General features: G+C 37.1%; 1 protein-coding gene across 1 annotated transcript; it reads right to left on the bottom strand.

Annotated features, from left to right (window-relative positions):
* Positions 1-1,708: 1,708 nt before the first annotated feature.
* On the bottom strand, positions 1,709-17,977 carry LOC129732084 (1-acyl-sn-glycerol-3-phosphate acyltransferase alpha-like). Its single transcript, XM_055692589.1, has 5 exons — positions 17,303-17,977; positions 2,927-3,105; positions 2,725-2,858; positions 2,482-2,663; positions 1,709-2,426 (listed from the first exon to the last, which is right to left on the bottom strand). Exons 1-5 carry the CDS (start codon positions 17,327-17,329, stop codon positions 2,112-2,114), a joined length of 837 nt encoding a protein of 278 aa, XP_055548564.1. The 5' UTR covers positions 17,330-17,977; the 3' UTR covers positions 1,709-2,111.
* Positions 17,978-18,891: the final 914 nt, after the last annotated feature.

Here is an 18,891-nt window from a genome sequence, read left to right as displayed (position 1 = left end):
AGACATCATATTAATCTAAACTCATGGAAGCAAAAATAAATTGACCTTTTGGGACGGGGAAACTCTGTCAATTTTTATTTCGAAATTGATACAGGGAATATCACAGGGAACGGATGTCCATTCACGTCGTCTGTGCTAGGAATGCTCGCATGTAATTGGTTCATTATTCGCGTAAATTTGTTATTGAAATTTTTTATCAATTTTACCGCTTAGCAATGAAATTAGAGTGACAATCAACATATTACAAAATTGTTATACATTTTATCTATCCAACCACATATTGGTTATTATTATCCATCATGTGGTTATGCTGTTATTAACGTTTGAAATCTGACGCAACATTTGCCCGTTTCATTTCCAATTTTACAGAATGCATCCCAGTATAGTAAACAAAGACGTGTCCCACGTCAAAAACAATTAAAATTACAAATTTCCAACAGTGTTGAGAAGTCACCATTTGTGATTGGACACACATACTCATTATTTACTAACATTTATTATAAATACTTAAGCTACTAATAAATCCCCCAATTAAAAAAAAAAAGTACAGAAAGTTGGTCTTCATTTCTACTCCGCTCACGGTTACAAGAGGTAAATTTGGTGTTGAGGTTTTCAAGGGTCAAACTTTTGGTGACCGTAACTCTGAACTTTGAACTCAAAAATTAGCGAAAATTTTAATCCACTAATTGAAGATTAAAGTCGATGAATGATGGCCGTCCTTGTTGGAATTACTCAGTCGATTGACAAGAGCATGAGAGATTGTGAGACTGGAGAATAGTTTAAGCCTTCTTTTCAACGACACTCTACCTAAAAAAAGGAAGTTTGAATTGATAGAGAGATAACCTTGAGAGCAGCAGAGCAATACGGCATACCATTAGTCGTACACAGTTGTTCAAGTCAGCAGGAAAATGCCAAATGCCAATATATTGTGTTTTTATACCGTTGGCAGAACAGAGCAGTGATCTTTATCATATTTTATACATTCTGTATAACATTATTACACTCCATACATTTGTATGAAGGCAGCAATCTGCCCCTCTCAACGTAACATGTCTGATTTTTGCAGAATGAACTCTAATATATTGATGAAAAACGAAGCTCTACGTCAAAAAAATCACAGGCTGAAAAAATTCTTTGAAATTGGCTGAATTGAAGTTTTATTTTTTTATATCGAACATCATCCGATCGTCAGCAAAGCGCTCCTTCATACGGAATATGAAAGATTTACTGACCATCCCTACATCCGTAAATTACACAACATAACGCAGTCAGAGAAAGAGAGAAGGTTGCTATGAATTCTCCCACACTGTTTATCAGCGAAGCTTTCTGTTAAATTGCGGCTCAGTATGATAAAGCGAAAGTTCCCTTTCTAGTCGTGGCCTTGCATGGTTTCGTACAAATCCTTGTTATAGTATGGCAGGCAACAGGTCTGTTCTGTTTTGGTATCCACCAGACCAGGAATAGATTCTAAAAATGGAGCCCCACCGAAAATCGTGATGGTGGTTTCCTGATACGGGTGTCAAATGAATCACCGTTGGCATTTCACCCCCTTTTGTGACTGGGGTAATGTTCGCGATTACAATCTTGAAAGTTCTATTTTCGAGGTGCAGCCCAAATTAAAATGACGGAGTGGAAATGGAAAACCTACGTCATGATTGAGTATGGATATTTCAGATTTAGGCACTTAGAAAACGAGACAATCAACACGTAATCTTTCAAACAATATTTTTTATTCGTTTCGAACCTTTAAGTAGAATAATGAGTGGAAAAATAGAACAGTTAAATTGCAGTAAGAAAATCATCGCTAGTTAGGAAAAGGTTTCGTGTGCCCACAATATGTACAGCGATTGTTTCGAACGTATTGGTTTCCTACATTAGTTTGATTGCTACTATATAATCAACCCCTAATTGCTTCAAACTTTGTGTTTTGTTAACTTTTTAATCTTATTCGAAAGTCACTGCCCCTAGACTAGACTATTTAAGATACTGAACAGTTCATTTTGACTGGTTTACGTAACGTAACTAATTTGACGATTCCCTGTGCCATAATTAACTAGGCTATGAACGATTATGTCCGAATTTGTTGTCTCATTTCTTTTCCGGTTTGGTCCCTACATGCGGCAGTACTGTATCGCTTCCGCGTTCACTTTGTCGAATTCAGTCTGCATTATTTGCTGGCAATGTTCCACCAGCTGGTTGATGTCGTCTTTACCTTTACCCTTGGTTGATATTTCCGGCAATATTTTGACGATAACTCGACCTCTACCGAAGCGTTTTCTTTTGTGGTCTATAAAGACGTATTTGGAAACGACTATCGGTTGGATGATCGCCTGCGAGTCCACTGCCACGTGAAATGACCCTTTCTTAAACGGGAGCAATGTGTCCCGGTCGTGGCGGGTTCCCTCCGGGAAAATGGCCAACTTGAGCTAAAAAAATAAAAATTAAAATCTGTACCACAGTAAGCATCACGATAACGCTTACGTTATCTCGAGTGATGGCAACAGCTTCGCGTTTCATGACATCCTTAGCGGAGGCGGTATTTTTACGGTCGATAAACACCACTCCCACCAGATAGGAACCGATGCCGAACGGTAGGGCGTAGAATATTTCCTTTTTCACGACAGGCACAATGTTGCGAAACTCTCGCAGAAGCCGGGCAAGAACTGAAAAAAAAACAAAAGGTCAGTACTAATTGTGCCTTGGCTGGAAAGAAAAAAAACTTACGCACGATGTCAATCGCACTCTGATGATTAATGAGTGCCACCCCGCCATTGTTCACGTTTATGTGCTCCTTGCCGCGAATTTCGTACTCAACACCCATCCAACGGATGAATTCGCACGCTACAATTCCGGGTATTCTGAAATGCAGTAGCGGATTATGATTTATTGCTTTAAAAAAATAATCCGTTACAGCATGACAACTTACAAGGCATTTAGAGGCCACCGTGGTTTGAAGAGGAACAGCGGTATCGGTATGATTAGAACTAGTGCGGAAACCGTCATGATGGCCGCCAGTTTGGCATAGTATTTGTACGTGGGCCACAGTAGGCTGAGCAAGATTGATAACGCGAAAAACTGCAGCACAATGCTGCCAAGGAAGACGTCCTGGAAAGGAACAGAGAACATGATAAAAAATTATAACATTAAATTTGTTTGAAGAACTATTTATTTTCAATTTTAGATATTTTTATTTTTCGGGTGATGAAATTTGAGCGAATTAAAATGGTATTATAACAGACATATTCAAATTCTACCCAGTCGTCGATATAATCACAAAACATATACCAAACTTCATATGATTCTGAATACACAATTTTATAGGATAACTCTGTGTCCGTCAAAAAAAGTGGTTGTGAGTTCAATATTCATTGACATTGAAATTCGACAAACCTATAATCAAAGGGTACCCATTCGAAAGATAATTTCTATAATAATAATAACGCATATCGTAACAAAACACGCAATCCAACCAGTTTAAGACAAGATAAAACTGTCAACGGCATTAGTTGAGATCGTTCCATTCACTAGAAAACATTGCCAGTTAAATTGAGAAAAGCTATGAGCTGCATCCTAGGCCCTCTTGCATTCGGAAGCCTTCAAGAGGTTTTTCCCGTAGTCATTCGTCTGCTGCGAGCTTTTAAAGCCTGGGACAAAAATCGCCGTGTGTACGGACTATACGGATTTATGCTATTCCACTTCTGTTTTCGATTGTTGCCCTTGTATTCATACATGGACACTAGTGATTTGCAATCGCTCATGAAAACCTTGGGCGAATTTGTTTTCGTATCGATGCTGTACCCGACCTTTTTGGCCTACGTCTGGCATTTACCGAAAATTGTACTGCTAGTTGACATATTGGCGAAAACATTCTCCGACTGTATTATGAGTGTTCAAAATTACATAATAATAAATAATAACATCACTTATTCACCTTAGATTGCAGCGAAAACCAACCAATTGAGTATCAAAAAACGATCGAAAAAACCAACCGATTCATTCGGAGAATTTGCAAGTTCTACTTCATCTACACCGGGTCCAACAGTCCAGTCTACATCGTGGTCCCAATTTTGCTAACCTTTTACAAATACTACATTTGGAACGATCCGCAGCAACCGTTCTACTTCAAGTTTCCAAACGAGTTCGTGACAACTTGTTTTTTTTTCAGCATGTTCCGAACCAACAGATCAATCATTGTTACAGATTACCATACTTAAACCACTACAACGTGTGGCACTACGTTATCTGTCAAGCACTTGTGGCACCGATTCTTCTGCTCACTGCGTTTTTCCTCGCCACCAAATCAATGCTCTACTACAGCCTTATTAAGTACGTTTCACTGATGTTTAAGCTGGTAATTAAGCGCATTCAGCTGTTGGATCGAGTGATGGTTACCAACAGACGAAGCCTAGAGCGGGAGGTGGATTGTGTCGTGAGGTTACACCTTCTAGCATTAAGGTAAGATGCTTTTTTAGATACGTACAAGGATTTTGGTGTTAAGTGCTAATAATCGCATGATTGAATCACCAGATGTGCCCAACTGCTGGAGGAAATCATTAGTCCGATTCTGCTGGCTCAGTTTTTAGGCTGCATCATAGTGTGGTGTTCTCTTATTCTCTACATCACCACGGTAATAGAGAACAAAACACACTACCAACAGTTGAACTATGACTTAGTTTTTTTTTTCCTAATTTCTTTAGAGCTATGGTGGCATGGGAGCCATCACAACTTTGATTTTGTGCGAAGTTGTTGCTTTCGAGATGTTGGCGTTTTCGTTTTTCGCTTCGGAACTTACCCACTTGGTGAGTAGAAACTTGTCATTTGTGACACTTTTTCTTTTTTATCTGTTCATCTATTATGTTTTTATATGAAATAGTTTTGTGTGGTGGTATCCACCGACTCCTTTCAATTTTTATTATTTAATTATTAAAATATGGTTAAAAATTGCTTCACCCAACTCTAATTGTCAATTTTCTGACAAAATATGAAGTTTTGTGTAAATAATGAAACCGCCTCCATTTTTTTTATACACAAAAGCAGTTTTTCTTCATGCATCAGACGGTAGGTAGGATAAAAATGCCGTTTGTTAGTCAAAAATACATAAGCAATTGTAAACTAGAAATAACAGTACTATAAATTCCTAGATCGATTGAGAATGGTTCCTCAAACGATGAGAATAGTCACGAAACCAATTTCAGTATGATTTTAACACGGAAAATTTCAAGGATTGTAACAATCAAAAACATCGATTTAGAGCATGTTTATTTCAGCGTTGAACTTTATAAGCAACCATAAAGGGATGGTAGGATTTGTGTGCCTATTTGTGCCCTACGCATGTAACAGTTGCAGGTTGAAATCATTTGAAACTAATTTTGTACAAATCGGTTCAATAGTTTCTGAGATATTGATGTTTCATGATTTTTACATTTTGATACATAACTTCTAAACTAGAAATTAGATTACAATAAAATTCAATAGGGTCTTATAGGGCAACTAGACCTTTCATTTGCAATTAATTTCATTGATGTCGGTTAAGCCATCTCTGAGAAAATCGAGTGAGATTGGGAGAGCGTTACACACACACACACATGCAGAAAATGCTCAGTTCGTCGAACTGAGTCGAGTGATTAACGACATTCGGCCCTTTTGAGCACTTTTATACCTATAGTTTTTGCAGTGATTGCTAAACCTTTCTAGGAGAAAGGCAACTTCAATACCGAGCAAGGCCGCAAACATTGAAATAGTACAATATTAAATTTAAATGATGTTGAGGCCACATATTTTGATCGTAGCTATAGTTTTAAACAGTCTGCGGGTTGCGTTTCTTTCTATTTATAACTTTCAAACCACATGTTTAAACTTTATGAAATTCATTGTTTAAGGGTTTAAAAGCCCATTAATTTGAATACAATTATGTTCATAGCTTCTGAGATATAAGAGCGTTTTTCACATTCTGACGCAGCGCAAAAACTAAAAGTTTGATTACAATGAAATTCAATAGCAACCTTAGCGGCAAATAGATTCTTCATTTGACACCAAGATAGAAAGAACCGGTCAGACCATCTCTGAGAAAAGTGAGTGCGAAACAAAAGGTGCACATACACACGTACACACCCACACACAAACATATACACCTATATATGCATATATGCAGAAAATGCTCGATTCGACGAACTAAGTCGAGTAGTATATGGCATTCGGCCATTTGGATCACTCATCTACCTTTTAATTAGCCAGTGATCGTTAGGAGAAAGTCAATATGTTTATTTTCATTGAATGATTTCACATTTTTATGAACAACGGACAAAGTTACAATCCGATTGCGATGGAATTTATTAGCAACCTATGGGGCAACTAGACCTTTTATTTGACACTAATTTTGTGAAAATCGGTTCAGCCATCTCTGAGAAAAATGAGTGAGTTTAAACAACCTCAGGATAACTTTTCTTTACATAACTTTTGAACCATATGTTCAATCATAACGAAATTTAAAAGTTAAGGGTTCTGAAGACAACCCAATCATTTGAAACCAGTTTTGTTCAAATCGGTTATGTGGTTTCTGAGATATTTATGTTTCGTGGTTTTTACATTTTGATACATAACCTCTAAACTAAAAATCCGATTACAATGAAATTCAATAGCAACCTATGGCGCAACTAGACCTTTCATTTGCAATTAATTTCATTAAAATCGGTCCAGCCATCTCTGAGAAAAGTGAGTGAGAGAAAAAAGTTGCACATACACACACACACACACACACACACACACACACACACACACACACACACACACACACACATACATACAGAAAATCCTCAGTTCGTCGAAAGAAGTCGAGTGGTATATGACATTCGGCCATTGGGACCACTTTTATACCTTTGGTTTTTCCAGTGATTGCTATACCTTTCTAGGAGAAAGGCAAAAATTTAATGCGACCCAATTTTGTCATACAAATTTCCATTATGAAATATTGCAAGAATACAACGAATCAATAACTTTGATTCAAATGACAGTTACCAACACCTCAATAATATAGGCACGAATCAAGCAACAACTCAGCAACTGTACATAATTCTTCATCTAGTTTATAAAGTCCAACACAGAAAAAAGCTGAATTGGTTGTTTATGTGCTAGGATCGCAGGATAGCGTAGCTTTACGACTGCCTGACACAATTTATTTCTTGCTTAGGCTAGCTCAAGATGATGGTCTGAAGCGGTAAATTTCGTCTGGCTGTGAATTTCCAAAAAGTACAATAGTTAGCATCACAGAATCACAATTTTCCGCATTTTAGACGCTTAACTAATTTTCCAATCGATCACTGTAAGAATGATGGAAATCCACTGAAAACTGAATGTGTTATTAGCATTTTAAATTAGACAATTTTCGTGTCGCTCGGTATATTAATTGTCACCCCTATTCCAGAATTTTGCCGTAAGACGTAACTCTACGTCAAAAATCCTAAATATTTTTTATAAGAAAATTACTCTGAGATTGTTTTAAAGATTGAACATCAATAAAAATATATCGGGTAAAATCAACTATTAATAATTTTCAAAAAAAGTTTTTAACCTGTATGAAATCTATTGAATTATATATCAAGATATAGGAACAACGCTATTTCCAACAAATATGTTAAACCTGATGTTTCCAATAACACAATTTTCTGAACGAAATCGTCCTGAAAATGCTGAAGTCTGAATATTTTGATAAAACTTGCATATGTTTTCAACTAGAGGAGACATCATTTTTCCGCATGAATTTTGACCCAAGATGATTTTTACGCGCTTACTTGTTTAACAGGTGAGATCATTAAAAAATTGCATTTCAAAAACTTTAATTTCTACTAAAATATTATCTATGGAAAATCTAGACTGAAAAAAATACTATGTGTTTTTAATAGTGGATGAAACTCAAAACTCAATTTTCAAAAATTAAGTGAAATGCATATCATTAATTTTGAGATGTTACATAGTAATAAGAAAATTATTTTTGATTTTTTAAACAAGTCTCTGTAGGTTTTCGAAATTCATATTTTTTCTGTGTACTATTTAGTAAGTTACATAGCTTTATTGATTCAAGTGTAATGATTGTTACATCTTTAAACGAAACGTGCGGGAAATCACAAAGATGTATGTAACATACAGAAATTGGTTCTTATTTTTTCTGCAGTGTATTTTGTCAAATCTATTTCCTACAACTCATCCATTCCGGTGAGGATTGTACTCGAAAAAATGTTAGAATATCTCTTGTGTATAAATTTTTATTACATGAGAAATAATTATAAAATTTTGGGTGTACTAATTTAGAGTGTAATGCACCATATCTCTTGTGTATAATTTTTATTACATGTGAAAATATTAATGAAATTTTAGGTGAACTAGTTTAGACTGTAATGCTTACATGCTTCCAAGCAAGATGTGCTTCGACAAAAAAAAAATGAGCGTTGTCGTGCAAAATCTCGCATGTGGATCGCTAAACAATTGGGAATCGACCAGTCGACCGTATTCAGTATGGTAAAATCGTTCAAGGAGACCCAGACTACCTAATGTGAAAAAAGTGAGCAATTATTCCAAGCGTAATCAAAATCTTGCGATCTGGGACATGGCCAAGAAGGTTAACCGAACCGATAAACAGAACACGATGGCCAAATCCCGCGGCAGGAAGCTTAACCGCTGTAGTTGGTGCTTTAAGGTGCAGCCGAAATGCATCATAATGGACGACGAGACGCACACGAGAGAGGGAGTGATGAGAGAGGGGGTAGAGAGAGGGGAGAAAGAGGGGAGAGAGGGAAGAGAAATAGATGGGGAGGGAGAGAGAGAAAGGGAGAAAAAGTGAGAGAGAGAAAGAGAGAGCAAGAGAGAGAGAGAGAGAGAGAAAGAGAGAGAAAGAGAGGGAGGGTGAAAGGGAGAGAGATAGAGAGAGAGAAAGAGAGAGAGAGGGAGAAAGGGAGAGAGAGAAAGAGAAGGGAAAAGAGAGAAGGGAAGAAAGAGAAGGGAAGAAAGAGAAGGGGAAAGAGAGAGATTGCGGATACACATACAGAGAGAGTCATTCTGGTGAGCATACAAAGAAGTATACCGCGGTACGCACTGCCAAAATAAATTCGACAGCATCCGAAGAGCAAACATGTGCGACAGGCGGCTGAGTTTTGTTTCTTCTGTTTCGAGATGCAAAGCAAACGCAATTTAACCTTCTACCTAGATGCTCTCCTCAGTTATTATATACTTGAAAGAGACACAGTAAAAGTACTGCAGTGAGCTCTGTTGTGTAGTTGTTGTGCGTAATACGGATATGAATTAGTCTTAGAGAAACTGTTGCTGATTCTGTCACAAGCGCGCAATTAATTATTGGTAGAAGCAATCCGAAGATTGACGAAAATAGAAAAGGATCGGTAACTTTCGACGACAATTAGGTTTGAAATGTTAATCTTATTTTTCCTGGTGTAATGAGTGTGGTAAACAGTAGACAACCATGCAAAAATAATATGTTAACATTAGGTGCGCAACTAGACATATAATCAACAAACTGCTTCGACAGGTTAGTGATTTTATTGTGGCGTCATATACTTTCAGATGTCTGTGAAAGTCTTATTTCGTACCAAACAATCGTTATTTTCAGGAAAAAAAAACTTCTCTCATTTGATTTAAAAAAAATGGCAGCTGAGGCACGTCGAAAGTTAGGAAAAAAAGTTAAAAGTAGTTAAAAGAAATGCTGATCCAAATTGAACAACGCACTGTGATTTGTTACGTCGCTTTGAAGAAGCTAATTTCGATGTTGACGACTGTCCGCGGCGAAGAAAAGCCAAAAACCTTCAAATCAGTGGAAGGAATTGCTCGAAGAGGATTAATGCCAAAGGGGCCATCCACATACCACGTGGACAGATTTTTAACGATTTTGACCCCCCCCCCTCCGTGGACAACTGTCCATATTAATTCTAAAAAAATTGTATGGACCGTGGACATTAGCCAGCACTACCCCCCCCCCCCCTCAAAGCTGTCCACGTGGTATGTGGATGGCCCCAAACGCAGACACAGCTTCCACCAGCCAAACCATTTCTCAGCTCTGCTTACTTGGAGAATAATTCTAAAACAAGGAGTCCGAGTTCCTTATGAATTTAAAACCAAGGGACGTTGAGTGTCGTTTTTTGCGAATGCCAAGCTTCAATACTAAAAAAGGAAGGGTTTTCTTTATCGTATCGTGACCAACGAAGGAAAAAAATCACCTCTAGTGTTTAATGAATATATATATGTATATATATATAAAACAAAGTATCGGTGCTGGTGCACTCTCTTTGCTTTCCTCTTTACGATATATTTCTATTCATTAGTGTACACCACAACACGTAGTTCTCAATGTGCACAACTATATGAAGTCTTTATTACACAGAACGATCAGATCTTGTTATATCCTTATTCGTTTGACGCATGGACATGATTTGTTGTCGGAAAAAGAAAGAAAATGACAGTGTATGCTCTCCTACTTTCGCTTAAACTCAACCGCTGCCAAAGTACTCCCTTCCCCCACACTTTCCCTCTCACCGCACCACACCTCTGCTGCATTTCAGGCGACATGATATTCTCCTGTTGCTATTATTTCTTTCCCTAACTACCGGCCTATAGAGAGACAAACGCAACGATCGAATCGCTTCTCAGAGCTGATGTAGTCTAGTCATGTGTTTGTTTTCTCCCAGAAACCTATGCACCATATCATCATTTCATTATGGGTTGAGAGGATTCAAGTTTAGTCGCGGTCGCGGCCTGTACTCTTCGTGCACATCTGATGAATAAACGACGATTGCATCATATTCGTTTCGTTTCCATCGCTGATCGTGACGAGTAATGAAAATTGGATTCAGTTTTGTAATAAAATTCTACACAACTTTGCAGGAGAAACTATTCGTCTATCAAGTCACGTTTAAAAGTTAGGTATGGCGCCCTCTATACGGCGAAATTTGTAACTGATTCCATTAAAGCATATGAAGGACAGCAGTAAACGAAGTAAACTTTCTAGAATATATGGATAAGATAGGACTTGAAAAAATAGTTTTGCCGTCCGTTTCTCGATTTGGACACACTGTGCGCTGTCCGGTTATCAATTGTTTCGTTCGATGGCACATGGTCTGGCTGATCAGCAGCTCTGCTCATATGAAGATATCAAAAAATGACTTGATTCTTGATTAGCCTTAAAAGACGAACAGTTTTTTCGTAACCGTATTCAAGCTCTGACAAAAGAACGGGATAATGTTGTACCTTACGTTGGGCATTTCTTTTAAAGATTTGTAAGTTTTTTTTTTCTCAAAATGAAGTGCGTCTTACCAAACTACAGAAATGACATCATTTGTATGAGGTAGCCTGGGGGAATATGGATCTGATGTTACTAAGTTTACACTTTGAAAATCTACAATTCAACAGACAAAGAAAACCAAAAGTTGGTAAATCGAGAAATAAAACAGGCAATTAAATACCCAATTCAATTTGACCACCTTTAGGTTTAACTTTTCTGCATAAAATAAAAAAAGGCAAACAGTAGGCAATGATGTAAAAAAAATACTGCTTAGACTGACAAAATGCCTAAAATACTTCACTCATTTAACACTAAACCTCTTTTCATTCCCTTTCTTAACTCAATGTAATAGCAACAAGTTATCAGAAATCTGACAGTTATATGAAAATTTTTAAAATATCAAAAAGTAGAGTAAGAGAGGGTATTTTTAGCAGTGGTCAAAATAGAATCCCAGGGGTTAGAAACAACCTTTTTGCAGCGTGGTACATTGAGGTGAGATGAAGTATCTTGCAAAAAAAATTAACTTCGTAGGTTGTTCCTAACCCCTGAGATTCTATTAAATCAACTGCCGAAAATTCCCCACCTTTCAAGCGTCTTTCAAAATAGATTCAAAAAAAAAATCAAAATAGATTCGAACAAAGGATTATAAGAATGTGTTTTAAATGTAAAAAAATAACATCACCAAATGGCTACAAATTTGTAACAGATATCAAGACTCTGGTAGCAAGTTAAAAATTTGAATTAATATCGGAAAAATATACTCAATTCAGCCATTAAAAATAACTAAAATTTAAATTATATGCAGAAAGTGGAAATCTAATGATTTTTTTTTTTCAAATTTAAATAATTGCTTGCTTTTATGTTATACCATAGGCACGATTTTGGCTTTCGCGCCGAACTTATAGCAAAAAGAAAACTTTCAACGCATACCGAACACACCTGTACGAGTCGACGCAATGATGCCAATACAGGTCGGATTCGATTTTTCGGAGTAACGAAATTTTTCCCAAAATAACAAAAAAAATTATTGCAATTTTCAATCAACGAAAGTAAAATAAATATTTAATTTGTCCAAAGAAGGTACGTTGCCAGAAATTATTTCTGTAGGGAAAAAGGAGTAAAGTCTTGAGAAGCAAAATAAAATACCATGGCGATCACAAGACCAACCTTTTGAATAAGTTTCCTCGAATGCTTAACCTGCATTTGCATTAAGGAAAGGAGCCAATCGTATGAAAAATAGAACCAAGGGGTAAAACAGTTTTCTGAAAAGTTGAAATTTAAGCAATTCTTGATTGATTATGAGCTATATCTCTAAAATTCCCTATGTAAAGTACTACAAGTAGCACTTTTCTGTAAAGAGGAATGATAGAGCATTCATTTGCAGTGATCGAAATATAGGCCGCCATCTTGAATTTGACCGCCATGTTGAGTTATATAAAAAAAAATGCATTTTTGACCGTGTTCGCAACTACCGATTTTCGATCTGAGACCAGAATTGGAAAGCTGACAAAAATGCTATAAGATGCAAGAAAAAAAAATAGGTGAGCATCAGTGTTTACCCATCAGTTGAACCTGTTTTCCAAGCTAAGTTTCAAAATATTCAGCGTGCACCGAGCGGTCAACATAGTAACCTGTCTACTGAGACCAAGTGGATGCACATGTTATAACCCTACTAGCTCCATATATCATAATCGATTCATGCTACAACTAGTACGCCACTACTGTTTTTTGTATTTATTTATTTATTTCGTCAATCATATATGTAGACTGGTTACATTAATTTCTAAACTATACACGAACATAAAACAAATTAATTTTGTGTCCTCATGCTCAAGGACTTGAAATACTGTTTCAGTTTATACCGGGACATCGTAAAGTCAATGGCTTCGCAGTGTTGATTATAAGAATTCATCATACTATTTATAGGTCCATTTTTTGCGTATTCCGTACGATGATGGTTAAGAGCAAATAAACTACGGTGTCGAAGTTGTCGAATGGGTGCATAAAAGTTCAATTTAGAAAGTAGTACTGCTGGGTCAACGTTCTGCGAAACGATATCGTATACAAATGAAGCCATCGCGTACTCTCGCCGTTCTTTTAATGTTTGAATGTCAATCAACATGCAGCGTGCTTCATATGACGGAAGACGATGTGAGGTCCAGCCTAGCTTACGAAGAGCATATAGTAGAAATTGCTTTTGTACTGATTCTATTCTTTCTTCATGTACGCCAGGACGAGGAGACCAAACAATGCTACAGTATTCCAGTATTGACCTCACATAGGCAATATACAAAGTTTTGATAGTGATAGTTGTAGCAGAAGCGTTTGATAAACCCTAACATGTTGTTTGCCTTGTGTATGATAGTGTTATAGTGATCGATGAAATTAAGTTTAGAATCTAAGATTATTCCTAAATCCCTAACTCTATCACATTTTTTCACATTCTGATCCCCTAATGTAATTACAATTTTGGGCGTTTGGTAATTTTCTGCTGAAGGATATTACATTGCATTTTTTTGCATTTTTTTACATTTACTTCAAGTAGGCTTTTCTTACACCAGATGTAAAATGTGTGGATTTTATTCTGAAATACATTGATGTCTTCTTGATTTTTTATTTCCAAAAACAGTTTCATGTCGTCGGCATATATTAGAACTTTAATATTTTTGAGGATGAAGGAAATGTCGTTTACGTACAAAATAAAAAGAAGTGGTCCTAAGTGGGAGCCTTGGGGAACACCTGAAGTAACTTGAATGGGTTTTGACTTTTTTCCATCAAATTTTATTATTTGTTGCCTGTTTGTTAAATATGATTCAAGCCACTTCAGGAGACCAGACTCAATTCCAATTTTTTGCAGTTTAAAAAGTAGCATTCGTATGTCGATACGATCAAATGCTTTGCTAAAGTCTGTTTAGAGAGCTTCAACATGGTTCCCATTATCCATTGCATTCAATGAGTAATCTACGAATTCAAGTAAATTTGTGGATGTAGAGCGGCCTTTGAAAAAGCCGCGTTGTTTGTCAGTTATTCGATTTTTGACTTGAGCGAATATCTTTTCATTGACAATTGCCTCAAAGAGTTAAGGAATGCAAGAGATAATAGCGATTCCACGATAAATACGTATGTCAGATTTACGCCCAGATTTGAAAATAGGCACTAAAAATGAGCTCTTCCATGTATTAGGGAAGACTCCAGTTTCCAACGACATATTGAACAGCCAGAACGAAGGAGATATAAGTTGTTCGAAAAATTTTTCATGAGTGCTGGAGGTATTCCGTCAGGTCCAGGTCCTTTGGAAGGGTCTAAATTTCTCAGACCCTGCAAAACATCCTGTACCTGAAGTTGGTTGACATCAACGTTACTTGGATATTCTGGATAAAATGCAAAATAATCGCGGTCGCGGTTTTCTTTGGAAAATGTGGTATAGATTTCCTGGAAAAATTTTGCAAAGAGATTGCAATTTTTCTCCGAGTTATCACCAACATGTTCATCGAGTTGCATTATTGATGGAAAATTGTCTGATTTTAGTTTTGTTTTGACGTAATTGAAGAAGTTCTTTGGACAAGACTTAATTTCTAGTTCAGTTTTTGCATTGAATTCTTCAAATGCATCACTGATTGCAAAATTCAGTTGATCACATATTTCAAAGTGAATTGCTAGATTTTCACTGCTATTGTGTTTATTGAAAATCTTGTGGGCTTTTTGTTTACGGTTTTTTAATTTTTTTTTTTTTTTTTTGTTTGTTAAACCAGACTGGATGTTTAGTGTTAGCGTGGCGTCGTTTTTTCTTCAATGGAATCTCTTGAGAGATGACGCTAACAGATGATTCGACATTTCCTTCATCTCTAAAAATTTGGTGCCAATTGACACAGTTTAATTTGTTTTTAATATTTGCATAGTTCGCGAGTTTGAAATCAAAGACTTCCTCATACTCACAGTCGTTGGGTCTTTGGTATTCATGTAAAAATAAAGAATATTCAATTGCTGTGTGAAACTTTACGTTTTTCCACAGTGGGTTAAATGATTCGGTCACACAGAAATCTTCATGGATATTCGTTAAGAGTAGGTCCAAAAAGCAATTTTCACGGTTTCTTACATGGTTAACCTGGTTCAAACCTAGTTTAGCAATTTCGTCAAACATGAAGTGCAAAGTGATGTTATCTCCAACGACTGGGAGTAGGATGCTTTCGTTTTCAGGGTCCAAGATGAAGTCAGCGGTGTTTTGATTGAAGTCCCCATAGATGTGAACTTTCCCTTCTGGAGGTAGTTCAGATAAAATTTTTTCTGCGCAATTAAAAAACTTTTCATACGTAATTTTATTAGCGTTATGTGGAGGAAAGTGCACAGAAGCGAATACGTGTGTTTCACCTGCTATGTGCGATTTTATCCAAATGTGCTCGAATTCTTTGAATTTAGGTGCAGCAACAGTTTCTGAATTAAAATTCACAGAAACCGCTATGAGGACTCCTCCGCCTGACTTCTTTTCGGATTCTTGAAGATTCCTGTTATTCCTGAATACAATGAACATATTTCCAAAAATTTCTTCACTTTTGACACTTTCATCCCAGTTTGTTTCAGTCGCCAATATGACTGAAAAGGATGAGCCTAAAAGATTGTTGTAAATTTAGTGAGAATAATAAATACAACACTAGCATGTTTGAAACTAACAAAGCGATAGGTTTTTTATTACTAAGCAGTTCCACAAAAAATGTCCCAGTTTCAATATTTTAATTCAATTGTCAAAATTTTCGAAACAAATAACCATGAATGCTGTTCATTGTGTCAGAAACGCGGGAAAATAAAAAACAATCAACAGTTTGTAACTTTTTCAAGTGACACAATTCCGTTTGTTTGTTCGGTTTTTGTTTATTTTCATACAAACTGACAGCATCAACAACTAATGGTTATAATCATTAAATCATCCACAGAGCAACTCAATAGCCCACGAAATCTACAGCTTCCGTTGGTACGACACTCCGGTAAGCGTGCAAAAAAAAGTTCTGCTCATTTCCGTTCGGGCACAAAAAACGGTTGGCGTAACGGCACTTAAATTCTATTTTGTCAGCATCGAACAATTCGGCAAGGTAGCGTAACCGAAATAATTATAGGTAATTTCACTATTTGTTATTCGTTTCAGGCTGTCCAAACGACATACTCTTTCTATCTGGTGATGAAAAATCTCTTTAATGGATAAATCAACGAATCCGTTTTGATCAAATGTTTTGAATCTTACTAATGAATCCACAGATTATTTTATGTTTTTTATCTAATTAGAACTCTTCAAGCTGCGGCTGAACCACGATAGCAGCGGGGTATTTGTTCTACTTGTTCGTATATCACCGTAAACAGAAACTCTATTTTTAAACACTTATAGTGCGAAGCAACGAAAGTGAACGAACGTCGTTCAGTGATCTTGCTATGAGTCGACAACGCGCGAAAACAAAAACAATGATTAAACTAGGCAGTGCCAGTGCCGGCAGCTGTGTAGCCACCCTCCGCCTCAAATTTATTCACAAACGAACACTACTGGCGTTCGGACCGCTTGTTCATTGCATAACGACGAACGTTTCCCGGTGTCACAAAGAGCCGGTTGACAACCGTCGATGCCGGGAATCTTGGGACGCAATCTTGTTAAATTCAATTATAGACTAACAACAAAAGAGACAAGCAGCCACGCGTCTCCATCAAACCCGCTGCTCGTGGTTTCACCCTTCCTGAATTATCAATCACTATAAAATTAATTGCTCCACGTTAGCCACGAATGACGTTTTAAACTGTAGTAAAAATAAACTGATAACACACCGATTATCCTACCCTAGAAATGTAGTACGTATTTCTATCAGCAGAAAATCTTTCTTTAGTAATCTACCACCAAACTCACTCTCACCGAAATAAATAAACAAACCACGTTCGTATCTGTTCGTAAATATTTACATTCCGCAAATTTCATTCCTTGCCTGTTATTGATCTTTTTCGCTACACCGCAGCAGAGTGACCGACCGTCCAATTGATGGGATCACTTACCTTTATTGTATTAATTATTGCTTCCATGGTCAACAGCGCTATTCCGTTCCCGGTCAGTAGAGTTAGTCTGTGTCACGATGTCTATTTTAGAACTAAAATCTTTCTGTGACCTCTGACACACGGCAACTCAGGCTTCTCGGTCAGAGCATATCGCATTGATTTTTTGATTGTTCTTTTCCAATACCGATTAATATTCCCTTCGTTCCCTATCCAAACAGTGTGACAATTTCTATTGCTGCAGTATGAATTATTAACCACACGCGGCTAGATATGTAAATTTTTAAAATCCACCAGGGAATGCAGTAAAACGAAACAACACACAAAAACAGCAACTTTAAAGGGAAAACTTTTTGTTTGCTCAAAGTTACTTGCACGGTTGACACTTCCAAAGCGCTGATGAATACTTCTGCTCCGGACGACGGAACATTCTGCCACCCTTGTGTGTACAAATATTGCTTGCTCTGTCGCTCTCTTACTACACTTCACTAAAACCAGCCGGTTCCTGTCTATCCTGTCGCCGAACGGATTTCGTACGCGTGCGCACGCTCTTAGGCGCGTTGCCGCAACACCACCGAAACCATTCGTACGAGGGGAGCGAACGTCTAACTGATTGAAACCGAAACGGGACACCAATGCCGCACCGCACTACGGCTTGATCGCGACTGACGGGCAGTGCGTGTGCTGCACTACTCACTACGTAGGTATATCAGTAGCACTCAACCCGAACCAAACCGCGCCAAGTTGATTTTCATATCTGAAGTGGGGCAAATTACTCGTGACAAATGGGGGTTGTGGGCGCTACAGTCTCACGAGACTTGTCGTTATCTTGAGCAATGGTTGAAATGGTGCACATTGGTTTAGCACCCTAATGCGACATTGTCAACTAGTCACTCGCTAGTGAAAGAGCAGGATTGAATGGTAAATAATTCTCAATTTCTCTTCGTGCGCGAGATACAATGTGTGTGGAGGAGTTGTGTTCGATTTTATCATTAATTACTCCACTGCGGTTTGTTGGGATGAAAATGCTGAGTGTAGTGATTTATGGTTTTTCAATTCATTGCATGACCGACTTCGATAAGTGAAATTGTATCCTTTAAAGTACGGACGAATTTACAAAATCTAGCATTTCTTACTTCAGCAAAGCAAAGTGACCGTTGAAGCTTTCTTGTTAATCATCGTCGTTAAACTACCTTAAGCAGGTATTAAGCAGGTATTAGACGAAGCAAATATTTGCTATTTTTGGTACGATTTTTATTTGCACAAAATTAAATCTGTATTGAAAAATAGCAAATATTTGCTTCGTCTAATACCTGCTTTAGACGAAGCGAATATTTGCTATTTTTGGTACGAATTTTATTTGCACAAAATAAAATCCGTACCAAAAATAGCAAATATTTGCTTCGTGTAATACCTGCTTTAGAATGCCTATTCTACCCCTCGTAATACTAACTTAAAATTGAACAGGAACTGCTTCCAAGCTACCAAAAACATATTTCAATAATTCAACAAAATTATTGATTTTTTAAAAATGTCAAAAATGCCAAAAACGTCTGAGTATTTTCTGCAGGTGGATAAACTTTTCAGGCTCA

The sequence above is a fragment of the Wyeomyia smithii genome, chromosome 3, assembly GCF_029784165.1.
Source record: "Wyeomyia smithii strain HCP4-BCI-WySm-NY-G18 chromosome 3, ASM2978416v1, whole genome shotgun sequence".
NCBI classification, from domain to species: domain Eukaryota; kingdom Metazoa; phylum Arthropoda; class Insecta; order Diptera; family Culicidae; genus Wyeomyia; species Wyeomyia smithii.
The sequence above is the reverse complement of the archived record's forward strand: the minus strand, read 5'-3'. Positions and strand labels throughout refer to the sequence as shown.